We start from the raw sequence: 15,359 nt of genomic DNA, 5'->3' as shown, positions 1-15,359 counted from the left end.
CCTTGAGCTTTCCCTGAAAAACAACAACAACCTCGCTCTTCACCACTGAATTGGAGCACATGTCAATTTGGGTTTTCTGAGGATTGCTGTTTGGTAGCAATTCAGTTTAAAGAGTAGGTTTCCATGGGTTCAGACAGAGCTTTAAAGTGTGGACCATGCCTGGGAAGCACGGAGGAAAGGTAAGTGATAAGCCCTCAGTTAGGGACTCTCTGGGGAAATGCAGACAGCTCCTTCTCTGTCTTTCAGCTGTATGCTTTCCTCAGCATTGACTGCACTGCTAGAGGTGGATGTTTCCTTTCCAATTGGCTGAACAATCTCACTGGCAGCTGCAGAGCTGGCTCCTGACCATATGTTTATGTAAATACTTACATCTTACCTCTCAGCCTCTTGCTGGGACTCCAGCACTCCTGACAAACATCCATTAAAAATGATTACCAACCAACTGAAAGATTCAAATCGGCCAGATATTAAAGCCACAGAAGCTGGAGGGGAGGGGTAAGCACAAGGAAATACAAAGATTTGGAAGCATGCAAAAATGTGGGCAAAGAAGACCCTGCCCACAATTAGCATGTGGCCCCTGAAAGGTTCCCCATAAGGGAATGTGGCCCACAGACTAAATTTCCCCACCTCTGGTTTGATATTTTGCTGATTGTAAAAATGTCACACATGACATGAAATCATCCTCAAATGATTATGTATGCAAATATCCAATTGTTTAGCTGGGAGGGTGATGGGTGTTAGCATAATCTGTTCTCATGCTCAGTTTAGGTTGATAAAAGCTGCAATGGGCCTTGCCTCTACCTGCCCTCTGCATCTTTCAATTCCTCCCAAGCAGAAGTTAATGCAAACTTAATTGTTTACATCAAGCAGCTTGTGTTCATTAATACTTCAGCATTACCTGGCATTAATCCTCTGGTATTCAAACTGTTAATGAACACAAATCCTTTATGTGCACAAATCCTAACTTAATTTAATTTAATTGGGTCTTTTATTTTCCATAAAGAGATTAGGTGTTTTGCTTCTAAGCTTCTGAGATCTAATTTCTCTCCCCCACTCCCCGATATGACAGAAAACACAGGTCTCTTTGACAGAAAAGTCCAGTTCAAGCAATCTGTCTCTGTGTTCTATCTATCTACCTATCTACCTATCTATCATCTATATCATCTGTATCATCTATCATCTATCTATATCTATCTATCATCTATCTATATCTATCTATCTATCTATATCTATCTATCTATCTATCTATCATCTATCTATCTATCATCTATCTATCATCTATCTATATCTATCATCTATCTATCTATCTATCTATCTATCTATCTATCTATCATCTATCTATCTATCTATCTATCTATCATCTATCTATCATCTATCTATCTATCTATCTATCTATCAATCATCTATCTATCTATCTATCTATCTAATCTATCTATCTATCATCTATCTATCTATCTATCTATCTATCATCTATCTATCATCTATCATCTATCATCTATCATCTATCTATCTATCTATCTATCTAATCTATCTATCATCTATCATCTATCATCTATCTATCTATCATCTATCTATCATCTATCATCTATCTATCTATCTATCTATCATCATCTATCTATATCTATCTATTTCCCAGCCTCCAACAGGAAGTCCTGGGGCAAGTCACAGCATTAAAAACAACATTAGAGGGTAAAGGTCTAACAAAGGGAGCACCCTGTACCCATGACACTCCCCTGGGTGATTGAGAGCCCAATTATGCAGGCTTCTAAACTGTGGAAGTGGGGGAGGGCTCTACCACTTCAAGAAGCTCCTTACTTCTGCCCCAGTTGGTGGACAACTGGGGCACAGCAGAACCTACACACACATCTTTGCTCTCTCTGCTTGTGTGCAGGTTTTAACACATGAGCAAAACACCTGTATAGGCCAAAGTTAGGGGGGAAAGCCTATTGTAGATCTGGGGAAGCTCACTTGTGTGGTTCTTATCTCATGACTTATGTGACTCTCCATGTCTTGCTGATAGGACCTCAAGTCTCTTTTTAGGCCATACCACACCCTTCGCCAGCTCTCCGTCACAGCTGGAATGTGTTTTTGAACTATGATAATGCTTCTTGCTTCCTGGATGGAGGGGTGGAGGAGTCTCTCTCTCTCTCTGTGTGTGTGTGTGTGTGTGTGTGTGTTGGGGAACCTCTAACTTCTATGTGGGTCAAATGTAGCCTTCTGTAAAAAGCTAAGAATGGCATTGATATCTCCACCCACTTTTGCCTCTTGTCCCACCCACCACTTACATGCATTTCCCTTTTGATATACTATAAAGTGAGGGAGCTATTGTAGATGTGACTTTTGCTTTCTGTAGTTCTACTGAGATTACTCCCTCTTGCACATTCTTTACCACCCACTAAGGAATGTTAAGGTACACCACAGGCAGATGGCATACTCATGCAATACATGTACAAGGCCAATAAGCAACCATAAGAGATCTGCTGGATTAGGCCAGTGGCCCATCTAGCCTAGCATCCTGTTCTCACAGTGTCCTACCATATGCCTATGGACTGTCCAAAAGCAGAACCAGTGCTCAACAGCATTCTCCCATTTTGTAGTTGCCATCAATTGGTATTCAAAAGCATTACTACTGTCATCAGTGAAGGTAGAACATAGCCATTGAGTTTAGTGGCCACTTACACTCCATGAATCTGCCTAATCCTCTGTTAAAGCCATCCAGGTTGGTGACCACCACTGCCTCCTGCAGGAACAAGTTTCATACTTTAACTCTGCATCCTTTGTCTGTCCTGAATCTCCCAACATTCAGCTTCATCGGGCATCCATGAGTTCTAGTGCTTTGTGAGAAAAGGAGGAAATGTTTTCTCTATTCCCTTCTTCACCCTATGCATAATTTTGTATACTTCTTTTTAGTTCAATAAGACAACTTCTTTTTTCTGCTTCCAGGAGCGCCACTGGGGAAGCTTGGCATGAAATCATGCTTGCATGTCTCAGCAACCAAGCCTGCGATAAGCTCTCCAACCTTGGCAAAAATGAGTGCGGCAGTGACTTTGCCTACTTTTACTTTGTCTCCTTCATCTTCCTCTGCTCCTTTCTGGTGAGTTGGTCATTCCGCTTGTCTTGCTTGCCCATCCCTGTGCTGCAACTACCCTCCACGTTCAAGGTCCTCAGCCCCTCAGAGATATGCATCTTAAGTATCAAAAGCCAGGGTAAATAAGTATGTATGGTTGCATGTAGTGTTTTTGTTCTGGGGGATATTCTATGGTCCCCAGTACCTGCATCTCTTTTTCTTGTTTTTTAAAAGTGTGGCACTTACATTAACAACTTCATGGTGAGTGCTGGCACCTATTTTTCTAGAAGAAAAGCACTGGCTGCATCACTGCATCCTTTAATCAGTGACACTCTGCCATTTCGGTGAAACAGCACATCACAAAGAAACTATCTAGTTTCTTTCTGTGTGATGTTTCACCAATGTGCAGGTAGTGTCACTGATTAAGGAATGTTTCAATGCAGCCAGACAGACATGCTTCTTCTTTTTTGCAGTGTCCTATCAGCTTCTTCTTTTTTGCAGTGTCCTATCAATATGAAAGCTGCAGCACTCTGCACATGCTCCAATTCTGGAATGATTTTTTAAAAAATGCAATTCTCCTATTTAAACTGAAATTTGAGAGGAGTTATATTGTAGCCAGCCCTACCATTAGGCAGAGTGTGGTGACAGTTGCATAAGGTGCCAGCATGTTGGGAGGCAATTACCAGTGGTGAATTGCTAGAGAACAGTGTTGTGTGTATCATTCAAGTAGCTCCCTGCCACTTAAACTAGCCTACTGTCCTTAGGCTGAGCGGAGGAGGATGACCCATTGGCAGTATTGAAGTAACATTCAATGACCAGTCTGGCTGGCTTTTGTTCATGGAGTAGGAGGTGGCGGTTATTTCGTCGGGCAGTAAAATGTTTCCAGGGTGGCTCTGGGCAGGATGTAGAGCAGAATTCAGCAAAGCCATAGAACAATACGGACAAGGAAATGGATAAACCCCCCTTTCACTGTAGCTCAGAAGAGGTACAACCTTTATCGGCCACAGTGCTGCTTTCCAGGGGTCGCACGCTAGTGGCGGGGAGGGTCAGAGGCCAGAAGTTGGTGCAGCAATGGACAGGACAACCTTTCCACCCACCAGTAGGTTGTATTCCAGCCACACAAACTCAGTGGTTGCTATGTGTACACACCTCATATATATCTCTCTCCATCCAGGCAAGCAAGCAAGGGGGCTTAGCAATATTCAAGGATGTGTTCAAGGATGCTTCCCAGTTGGGCAAAAGCGTGAGAAAGGCATGGAAAGGAGACACAGGACACATTCACACTATACATTCAAAACACTATGGAACCACTTTTAAAAGTCATGACTCCCCCAAAGAATACTGGGAATTGTAGTTTGTTAAGGGTGTTAGGACGCCCCTATTCCCTACAATTTCAGCCCCCCTTTCCCCTGGGAACTCTGCGAATTGTAGCTCTGTGAGGGGGATTGGGGCCTCCTTAGAACTCTCAGCACTGCTAGCAAACTACAGCCCCCCCCCCCGAAAAAAATTGGGATGAGCCATGACTGTTTAAAGTGATATAGCATTTTCAGTGTATGAGCGAATGTGTCCACAGATTTCTGCATTTGACACTTCAGACTCCGCCTTTTTCTCTTCAACAACAACAATAGTTTATTTATACTCCTCTTCCTTTTTGAGTTATCCTTTTGTTTTTGCATTGATTCCTTAATAAGAGAAGCTAATGTCTTTCTTCCTTCCCACCCCCAATTTCATCTCCCTCACCTTCCCCTTTGCAGATGTTGAACCTGTTTGTGGCTGTAATTATGGACAACTTTGAGTACTTGACACGAGACTCTTCCATCCTAGGACCCCACCATCTTGATGAGTTTATCCGCGTCTGGGCTGAGTACGACCCTGCAGCCTGGTACGTATGCTCTTGCAAGTGCACCTTAAAATAATAGAATAGTAGAGTTGGAAGTAACCTATGGGTCATCTAGTCCAATCCCCAGCAATACAGGAATCTCACCTAAGGAATCCATGACAGATGACCATCCAACTTCTGCTTAAAAACCTCCAAGGAAGAAGAGTCCACAACCTCCTGAGGGAGACTGTTCCACTGTCAAACTGCTCTTACTGTCAGAAAGTTTTTCTGTATGTTTAGTCAGAATCTCCTTTCTTGTAACTTGAAGCCATTGGTTTGAGTCCTACCCTCCAGAGCAAGAGAAAATTTGTTCCCTCTTCCATGTGATAACCCTTAAGATATTTGAAGATGGCTATCATATCTCCTCCCAGTCTCCTCTTTTCCAAGCTAAACATACCCAGCTCCTTCTACCATTCTTCATAAGGTTAGACTTCTAGACCTTGATCATCTTAGTTGCCCTCCTCTGCACACATTCCAGCTTGTCCACATCCTACCTAAATTGTGGTGCCGAAAGCTGAACACAGTATTCCACACAGTGTCGTCTGACCAAGGTAGAACAAAGTGGTACTATTACTTCCCTTGATCTGGACACCATACTTCTGTTGGTGCAGCCTGGAATAGCATTAGCTTTCTTTGCTGCTACGTCAAACTGTTGACTCATGTTAAGCTAGTGGTCCACCAAGACCCCTAGATCCTTTTCACTAGTAAGCCAGATGTCCCCTATCGTATATTTGTGCTTCTGGTTCTTCCTGCCTAAGTGCAGAACCTCATCTTTGTCTGTACTGAAATACATTTTGTTAGCTTGTGCCCAGTTCTCTAATCCATTAAGATCATTTTGAACTCTGATTTTGCCTTCTGTGGCATTAACTACTGCTCCCAGTTTGGTGTCATCTGCAAAATTGATGAGCATCTCCTTAATTCCTTCGTCCTACCAGCTTCCTTTCAAGAATATCATGAGGGACTTTGTCAAATGTCTTACTGAAATCAAGATACACTATGTCCACAGCATTCCCTTGATCCACCAAGCTTGTAATTTCCTCAAAAAAAGAAATGAGATTGGTCAGGCATGACTTATTTTTGAGAAACCCATGCTGAGTATTAATAATCACAGCAGCATTTTGATAAATATATCTATTCTCACACATCAGGGTAATCTGTGCATTTCGAGTTCACCCATTAATCATCTCACCCCCTCAGTCCTCTCGCCACTGACATTTTCAGAGATTAAAAGAAGTGCTCAAATTATGGGGGAGGATGAGCAGAACATTCTTTTAATGCTTCTGAATGCCATATGCAGATAGGAAGAGCACTGTTGCACTCGGGTGCTGCTGGTGGGCTTCCCATTGGGGCAGCTGGTTGGTCACTGTGAGAACAGAATGATGGACTGGATGCACTGCTGGTCTGTTACATTAGGGCTCTTCCTATGTTCCTTTTTTTAAAGGCTGCCTTAACTAACCATCTCAGAGGGCATGCAGTGGGCAGGACTGAAAATGAAGGAACCAGCAGATTAGTTTGTGGATTTCATTAAGGGCATCTCTATCTCCCTACCCAATAATTTGAGTACTGATGATAACTTGACCTATGTCAATGTGAATATTGATGCAATTAAATATTTAAAATGCAACAAACTCATTGCCTGCTAATTTAGTCTTGTAAATCAGGGCCCAGAAGTTACAAGTCAGCATATTTATCCAAACCTAATAATAGGGCTGGGGGAGGAATTCAATTTAATTTGTAACTTCATAAGAAACTACCAAATTTGCAGCTCTTGAAGCAACACGTGGACCAAAACAGCTCTTCTTCCAAAAATTGCAGGTCTCTGAATTTTGCAATGCAGTCTCCCAACCAAACAACATGTCACAAAAACGTACATATTACAGGAAAGTGTACATGAAAATGCATATATTGGTGAATAAAACATACAATATGCATTATGTTAGGGAACATTACTTGCAAAAATGCATGTAATAGCCGAAACTGCAGACAAAAATGAGATTAGTAAGAAAATTAGCACTATAATGCTGATGAATTTCCAGAGGATTTAAAATAAAATAGAACTAAATAATTGATAGATGCTGTGGAAATGCAAAACAAATTTAAATTAGAAAAATGAGAGGGAAACTTAAATTGACCGATAAGTTCATCCCTATCTAAGAGGCTCATAGGCTTCATTGCCACCACCCAGAAGTCCCCTCCCTGGTAGCCAGGATGTGTCTTCTACGAAGTAGACTGATGGAGGAAAGGAAGATTGCTCCATTTCTGTGCTGAGTGTGGGAGGGTGCTAACCACTTCCTCTGGGTCCAGCATAGCAGCCAATGAGTTTGGCAAGCAGGGGTCAAGGCAGTCTCTCCTTCCTCCACCAGCCTGCTCACTCCCTCTGGACAGAATTCCCAGGTGAGTTGTTAATTGCAAGGGTGCACTACTTGCAATGATCACATGAATAATATGGTTGTCTGACTCCACTCACAGGTGGAAATCAATGGAGAGGTAAGTAGACATGGGGAGTCGATTTTATGGGACCTGGGAGAATAACAGCAATGCATAGATCCACAAACTTCCTTTCTGCTGATGTGAAAAGAAACTTTTGGAATAAAACAAAGAGAAATCAAGCTAATGATGTTTAGGAAAGATGCTTAAGATTTCTAGAAATGTGATGAAATGCCTTTTTGCCTCTGCTTTAAATGTTTTCTGTGTCAGGTGGGTTGATCTAATAACATTTTGATCTTTTAATAATGCCATCTTCCGGTTGTCAGTTTCTGGACTTAAAAGAACTTTATTTGAACTTGTTCTGTTCTGAGAAGAATATAAAGCTATTACTTGGGTTCTATCCCTCCCTCCCTCCTTGTCTCTCTCCCCCTCTGCTTCTCCCCCCCTTTCAGAATATTACTGGGGCCCTTCCAGATATTCTGAATGATGACTTTCATCATCCCCAACTGCCAGTCATGCTGACTGTGGCCGATGGGAATTGTAGTCCAAAACCTCTGGAGGGCATCAAGTTGGAGATGTCTAGTATTAAAGGATATATCCCCCCTTTTTAAAAAAAGAAAAGAAAAGAAATGCATGCTGATTATCTTCTCAGCTGCCAGGTGAATTGGGATGGTTATTAAGCTGGCATGGGAAGTTGCCCAACTCACAGGTGTTAACCCAATCCACAGATGGAATGATTATGAGTTGTAGCCAATGTTAATTGTACTCAATAGACCCACTGAAATTAGTGGGCAAGGGCCACTTAGGTTCATTTATTTCAATGGGTCTACCCTGAGTCGGACTAGCATTGTATAAAATCCACTAGGTTGCATCCAACAACTTTGAGTAGATCCATTGAAATTAATAGACCTAATAGACCTAAGTTTATTAATGTCAGTGGGTTTACTCTGAGTAGGGCTAGCATTCGATGCTCCTGTTATTGGGTGTTTTGCAGTTCATTTCCATGCAGACAATATCATATGAGGACTTTTGACCATAATTATAAACAGATTTCAAACTACACTGCCTCCCCCAAACAACCCTTGGAATCATAAGAGTTCTATGCTTGGACTATACCATTTCAGGTTGGAGGTAGAGGCTCACCTGACTGCATGGGTGTGTGTGCATGTGTGTGCGCGCGCACACACACACACCCCATATCCTTCCACGTAGAAAAATATAGATACCAGGATGACGGATTACAGCATAACCATTACCCTGATATGCACACCACCATATAGAATCATAGAATCATAGAGTTGGAAGAGACCACAAGGGCCATCGAGTCCAACCCCTGCCAAGCAGGAAACACCATCCGAGCACTCCTGACATATGGTTGTCAAGCCTCTGCTTAAAGACCTCCAAAGAAGGAGACTCCACCACACTCCTTGGCAGCAAATTCCACTGTCGAACAGCTGTCAGGAAGTTCTTCCTAATGTTTAGGTGGAATCTTCTTTCTTGTAGTTTGGATCCATTGCTCCGTGTCCGCTTCTCTGGAGCAGCAGAAAGCAACCTTTCTCCCTCCTCTATGTGACATCCTTTTATATATTTGAAGATGGCTATCATATCACCCCTTAACCTCCTCTTCTCCAGGCTAAACATGCCCAGCTCCCTTAGCCGTTCCTCATAAGGCATCGTTTGAACTCCCACCTGTACATATGAACTCCCACCTGTACAATGCCGTGGTAGAGTCCAGAGACACCACATTATTCCTTTTATTTCCAGTCTTCAGGGCCGGAGTGCTACTGTTATGTAACCAAACAGCAACAGACATACCAAAATAGCCCCATGCATGAGATGGAGGTTCAGCAGAGGCTGGATGGTCATCTGTCAGGGTTAATACAGCTTCACCCTGCATTATTGGGCAGGGAGCGTGAACTATATGACCCCCAAAGACCCCATCCAAATCCACGTTGCTGTGACTCCAAGAGTTGCTCTTGCTTATGACAGTTACTTTCCAGCTTCTCAAGAATGTAATATGAGCCCTGTTGGAGGCCACCTTCTGAATGTTAGTCTTCACTACAATTTCTTGCTGTAGAGATGGGGAACCCACAGATGTTGCCAAACTTCAACTCCTACCATCTCAGATTATTACCCATGCTGAGTGAGGTTGATGTGAATTGTAGTCCAATTTTTTGGGGGGGAGGGTCAGAGGTTCCCCACCACTATCCTAGCAAGTCAGTTTTTTGACAACTCAGGGACTCTATTTTTTTGCACTTCCCTAACATTCACATCACTCCATTTTCATGTTTTGTTAACTGGTTTAAGCCATAAGAACACCAGATTAGCCTGGCCGATGGATCAGGCCAATGGCCCATCTTATCACAGAGACCCACCAGATGCCCAAATAATAAGCCCCAAGTAGAACATGAGTGCAACAGCACCCTTTTGATTCCCAACAGCAGGCATTCAGAAGCAAACTGCCCCTGACAGTGGAGGCAGAACACAGCCACCATGGAAGTGAACTGCAAAACTTGCAGGCATGGAAAACAAAGCTACAGTCCCTGATTTACCTGTCATGGTTGACTCTTTCCTGTGCCTCAGGCAGTTTGAAGGGCCATTTCTCAGTAGTAGTGCATTTGCTTTGCTTGCAGAAGAAGCTGGGTTCCATCCCTGACATCTCCAGGTAGGGCTGGGAGAGATCCCTATCTGCAGTCTGGAGAGCAGCTGCCAGCCAGAGTAGGCAACACTGATCAAGATGGACCGGTGGCCTGACTCAGTACAAGGCAGCTTGCTCTGTTCCATCGTGCCTTTAAAAAAACCTTTCCCCCTTATTGTTTTAATAATTAAGTTACAACGGAGGATGTTTTTAAAATTCTTCTAGGGATTGGATGAATTCAATAGGGCTGCTTCTGAGTGGATGGCATCATGCAGTCCTATGTCTGTCTTCCACTGCTGCTGAAATATTTCCCTCCACAGCTAGTTGTAAAGGAAATCTGGGGACTCTGAAATTGAACACGACTCTCCCATTCTTTCTTCTGTTTTTTTTTTTGGGGGGGGTGACTTCAGGAGGCTCTGGAATGGAGCCAACTCTCTTCCATATATTTCTCCCCCCCCTCCCCCTTTGGTCATAACTCATGATTTTTTTTCCTTTCCAGTTGCCGGATACATTATAAGGAGATGTACAGTTTGTTGCGAGCTATTGCTCCACCTCTGGGCTTAGGAAGGAAATGCCCTCACAGGGTGGCATACAAGGTTTGGCATTTCAGCGGGGGGAAACACTTCCAGTATATTTCTCCTCTATTTGTTTGCCTTGAATTTGAACCTTTAATTTGATAAAAAACAAACAAACAAACCTGAATTGCAAAGGCAAAGAAAAAGAAGAATAAACTGGACTGAACTAACCCCTTTGCCTGAACAAGAATGATTGACAAGCCCCCACCCCCACCCTTTGATCTTACCCTTTCCCATCTAGCATCTCTCCTGACACACAATGATGCACACTTGCCTGGACATGGGCAGCTTTATGAGACAGTCAGCTTTGAAAGGTTCCCTTCTCCAGAACAGGGGTGGGAAGAGTTGGGGGGCAGGCTACCCCCATTCCAAAAGTTTTGAGTTAATTGATTGAGGAGGTGCTCATCAAATTTACAGATGGTGCCAGGCTGGGCTAGCAAATAGAATGTGGATTCAAGATGACCTTAACAGATTTGAGGGCCAAAAGTAACAAAATGAATTTCAATAGGGACCAAGGTATGGCTCTATACTTAGGCAGGAATAATCAGATGCACAAATATAGGATGGGGACACCTGGTTTACTAGCAGTACATGTGAAAAGAATCTAGGAGTCATAGTGGACCACAAGTTTAACATGAGTCAACAGTGTGATGCTGCAGCAAAAAATAAATAAAAAAAAGCTAATGCTATTCCTAGGCTGCATCAACAGAAGTATAGTGTCCAGATTAAGAGAAAACATAGTACCACCCTATTCTGCCTTGGTCTGACCACAGCTGCTGACATGGAGGTACAAGCCTTGGTGCCAGGGGTCAGCTAGGTTAGGCACCGACTGAGGGTCCCTCAGCTGGGTTCCTCACCAGTTCAACCCAACCATTCACCACCCTCCCTGCTAGGGCCCTAAATGGTTTTCAGTGATGGATGGCAGAGTTGCTTTTGAACAAAAAGGCAATCCGAGTTCTCCTCCAAGCAGGCTGCTTGTCCATTTAAGTAAAGGTAGAGGGACCCCTGACCATTAAGTCCAGTCGCGGATGACTCTGGAGTTGAGGTGCTCATCTTGCTTTATCGGCCGAGGGAGCCGGCGTACAGCTTCCGGGTCATGTGGCCAGCATGACTAAGCCACATCTGGTGAAACCAGAGCAGTGCACGGAAACGCCGTTTACCTTCCCGCCGGAGCAGTACCCATTTATCTACTTGCACTTTGACGTGCTTTTGAACTGCTAGGTTGGCAGGAGCTGGGACTGAACAATGGGAGCTCACCCCATCACAGGGATTTGAACCACCGACCTTCGGATCGGCAAGCTCTAGACTCTGTGGTTTAGACCACAGCACCACCCACCTCCCTGCTTATCCATTTATGTGTCTCCAAATGTAATGTCCTGGCCTATCAATCTCTGAAATCTGTTTCTTGGCTCTATAGACAGGGCTGAAAAAAGTCTGGGGATCCAGTGGAAGGTGAGGAGTGCAGTTGTTGCCCAAGGCGTGCTGGCTGAGAAACCTTGTGGCATCCACCATCACAAGCAGTGCTGGTCCCTGCCTTGGTTGGCAGGAACATTGGGAGGTGGGAGCATTGTTGTCACTATGCCAAGGTCCCTCTGAAGTCTGATGCCAGCCTTGTGTTATTGAAAGTGGAGATCTTCCTAATTTTTGCCTCCATTTTACCCATTATTAGCCTCACTTCCAATCTAAGCAACAGAAGCCTGCCCAGGAAAGGAGAACCATTTTATTAAAGCCTTGTCTGACTGTCCCATAATGCTGTGTATCGCTTCTCCTCGGCATGATGAGTACAGCCCCTTGACACCTGCACAACCACCTGTTTGAGAATATATGGGAATGCTCCCCCTCCCACCCATGGTTTCAAACCTCTTTCCTTCCCACCTGCTTTTGTCCACACTCAATCATTCTGTACTGCTACCGCAGGGATTTGAACTTCTTTTTTTTAAAGAAAAAAGAGAAGACGATGAGCACATGGAAAGAGAGATGCTCAGTGACAGGGATAGCCAAGGTGGTGCTCTCCAGCTGATGCTAGACTCCAGCTCCCATGCTGGCTGCAGCTGATGGCAGCTGTAGTCTGATAATGGCTAGAGGGCACCAGGTTGTCTACCCCAGCTCAAAGAGATGAAATTGGAAAAGAAACCAACTGATTTAACCCTCCTCTTTGTTATTAACCTCCCTTTGTTTTGTTTCTACTCCCTGAAAACAATCTAATTAATCAGATCTCTCTCCTTCTCTCTTGCTCTCTTGTCTGCTTTCCACTTCATCCCTGGTCCCCCTCCCCTCTGTTTGACACTTGGCTCTAACTTGGTTCTTCCCCCACCTGTGATTCCCTCCCCATCTTCTGGCTTCTGCTTCTTTCTCTCTCTCTCTCTCCCTCTCTTTCTATCTCTCTGGTTCCAAGTGGGCGTATCAGTTACACGGACATGTATGAGATGCTGAGACACATGTCCCCACCACTTGGACTGGGAAAGAAATGCCCAGCTCGCGTTGCCTATAAGGTTAGACCAGACAACCAGTGCCATCTGTTCTGTTGTTGCTAAGGCTGAACTGCCTCCATTTCCTGTAGTATTTGTGGTGTCTTCTAAGCTATTTCAGATGCTTCATAATCTCCCTAGTTCAGGGGTGTCCAACACATGGCCCAGCCCATAGCAGCTGTACAACAAAGAGGCTACTGGGACAGGAAACACACTGGCAGCAGAGGCTGGTGCTAACTGGGACTGGTAGGGTGGAAAGCAGTGAGATCAGTGGCAGGCGGAGTCAGAGAAGATGGCTGGTTGAGCCAAAGTCAATAATAGGCACAGCCAACTAATTGTGGCCTCCTCCCCCCCCCCCATCCTCCTCTTTGCTGAATTCTACAAGGGCAAAACTGAAACTGAGGAGGTGGAAGCTGGCAGTAATAGCCACCCCTTGGGCTGATTGTAATTAAGAAGGCAGGTAGGTGGAGGCCATCTGAGGGCAGATTGAGTTTAGTGGTGGCACTGCCTCACTCGCCTTAATTGGGCAACCTCCACTACCATCACACATCTTTCAAAAATGTGGAGCTGTGCCCATAGGGTCCTATAACTGGAACTCCTACTTGGTCCTTTGGCTTCAAGCAGCAGGCAGATTCTAAGTGCCCCCATAGGCATGCAGAGTTTAGGTAGGGGCTTTGGAGAGTTTGTGTACTCAAATCCAAGTGCTTGAAGGCTTTTAAAAGGGGTTCATGCCCCACTAAAGCGTTACTGGTGGAGGGGCCATAGCTTATTGGTAGGATATCTCTCTTCAATATAGAACATCCCAGATTCACTCCCTAGCACCTCCAGGTACGTCTGAGACAGACTCCCCTCTGAAATTCTGTAGACTCATTGCCAATCAGGATAGAAAATTCTGAGCTAGATGGACCAATGTTAGTGCATTTGTCTTGCATGCAGAAAGTCCCATGTTCAATCCACTGTGTCTCCAGGTAGGGCTGGGAGAGACGCCAAACTTGAAACTCTAGAGAGTAGCTGCCAGTTCAGTGTAGACAATAATGAGTTATCTGAACCAGTGGTCTCACCGAGTACAAGGCAACTTCCTATGTTCCCATAGTTTGACTCAGTGTTCTCCTATCAATCTGTCACCTTCCCTTTAAGAGACCTGGAAGTCCACCTCTATTGGTGCCTCTTATGCAAGATGGCAAGGAGGGAGAGAGAATGTAAATTTAATATTTTATGCAAAGGGGAGTTTATGGGTGAGTCTCCGGGCTCCTGTGGGTTAAGAAATTAAGCCATTTAAATCCATTTGAGTTTGACACCCCTGTTCTAGTTTGAAACATTCCGCATCTCTGACTGAGTCATTACAGCTGTGGTGCCCATTACACCTTTCTAGCTAGCTGAGTTTCTACCTGTCCATAAATATATTTTGGTTCATTTTTCAGATTCTACCTTTCCCCTTTCTTTTCTGTCTGCATCAAGTAAGAGACCAATTATTCCCAATCAAGGCTGTCTTCATGGCAACATGTGCTTAGACTTAACAAATCCTTAGGGTGCATTGCCTCCAGCTCTGTGTTCACTGAAAGCCAACATGTTTCTTCAGAAAAAGCATGTGATACAGTTCTCCTAGGACTGTACCACTTCAAAATGAAAGGGAAAGGCACTGCATCTGGAATGCAGGGATAGACAAGCCGTGTCCTCCAGGTGTGTTGGGCTACCATTTCCATCAGCCCAAGACAGTATAGTCTCTGGAGTTGTAGTCCAAAACATATGGAGATTACTTGATCATCTACCCCTGCTATGTAGATTGAGAACTGATTTTCCATGGCACTACTTTCTGTATTAATATGTTCAAGTCAAAGCAGTAGATGTGTTCAACCCTGGTACACCCATTCTACATTGTACCTGCCTGAGGATGTGGTTCACCCATCTGGGAGTGACATCCCTGCAGCTTCTCCAGCTCCTCAAACACACAGGTGCATGGAACTGAAGATTCAGCTACAAATCCTTTAAGGATTGTAGATAGTTCTTGCAAGTGATCAAGCCACTAGAAAGAAAAGCGCTGCAAACCTTCTTAAACCTTCAGGTGTCTGGCTCTTTGCTGGGACAACGTATTCTACAGCTCATCTAGGAAGACCAATTGGGAGCTGCCCGGGGTCCTGAATTGACTGGAATAAACTCTGCTAATTGTTACCGCTTCCCCTGCAGGACCTAAGTCCAAACAGAAGGGGATCTTTGTCTTAAATGAACATGATCCTCTTTGTAGAAGGGAAATTATTTCCTGCAGAGAAAATTTGTTCCTAGAGAGCATAGATGTAAAACAATCCTC

The 15,359-nt window shown here is 44.1% G+C and overlaps 2 protein-coding genes across 11 annotated transcripts in view; one reads left to right on the top strand and one right to left on the bottom strand.

The window, feature by feature from the left end:
* Positions 1–15,359, bottom strand: part of SLC31A2 (solute carrier family 31 member 2) — a 526,804-nt gene that overhangs the window by 200,310 nt on the left and 311,135 nt on the right. The gene's annotated exons all lie outside the window — the stretch shown is intronic.
* CACNA1B (calcium voltage-gated channel subunit alpha1 B) overlaps positions 1–15,359 on the top strand; it is a 323,575-nt gene that overhangs the window by 281,760 nt on the left and 26,456 nt on the right. For all 10 annotated transcript variants that reach the window (XM_083422809.1, XM_083422808.1, XM_083422807.1 and 7 more), the window contains 3 exons: positions 2,944–3,094; positions 4,822–4,949; positions 12,982–13,078. In XM_083422809.1, coding sequence (XP_083278935.1) covers positions 2,944–3,094; positions 4,822–4,949; positions 12,982–13,078 — 376 coding nt within the window. The remainder of the gene's footprint in view (positions 1–2,943; positions 3,095–4,821; positions 4,950–12,981; positions 13,079–15,359) is intronic.

This window comes from Podarcis tiliguerta (genome assembly GCF_965153285.1).
Source record: "Podarcis tiliguerta genome assembly, chromosome: Z".
Taxonomy (NCBI): Eukaryota; Metazoa; Chordata; class Lepidosauria; order Squamata; family Lacertidae; genus Podarcis; species Podarcis tiliguerta.
The sequence above is the reverse complement of the archived record's forward strand: the minus strand, read 5'-3'. Positions and strand labels throughout refer to the sequence as shown.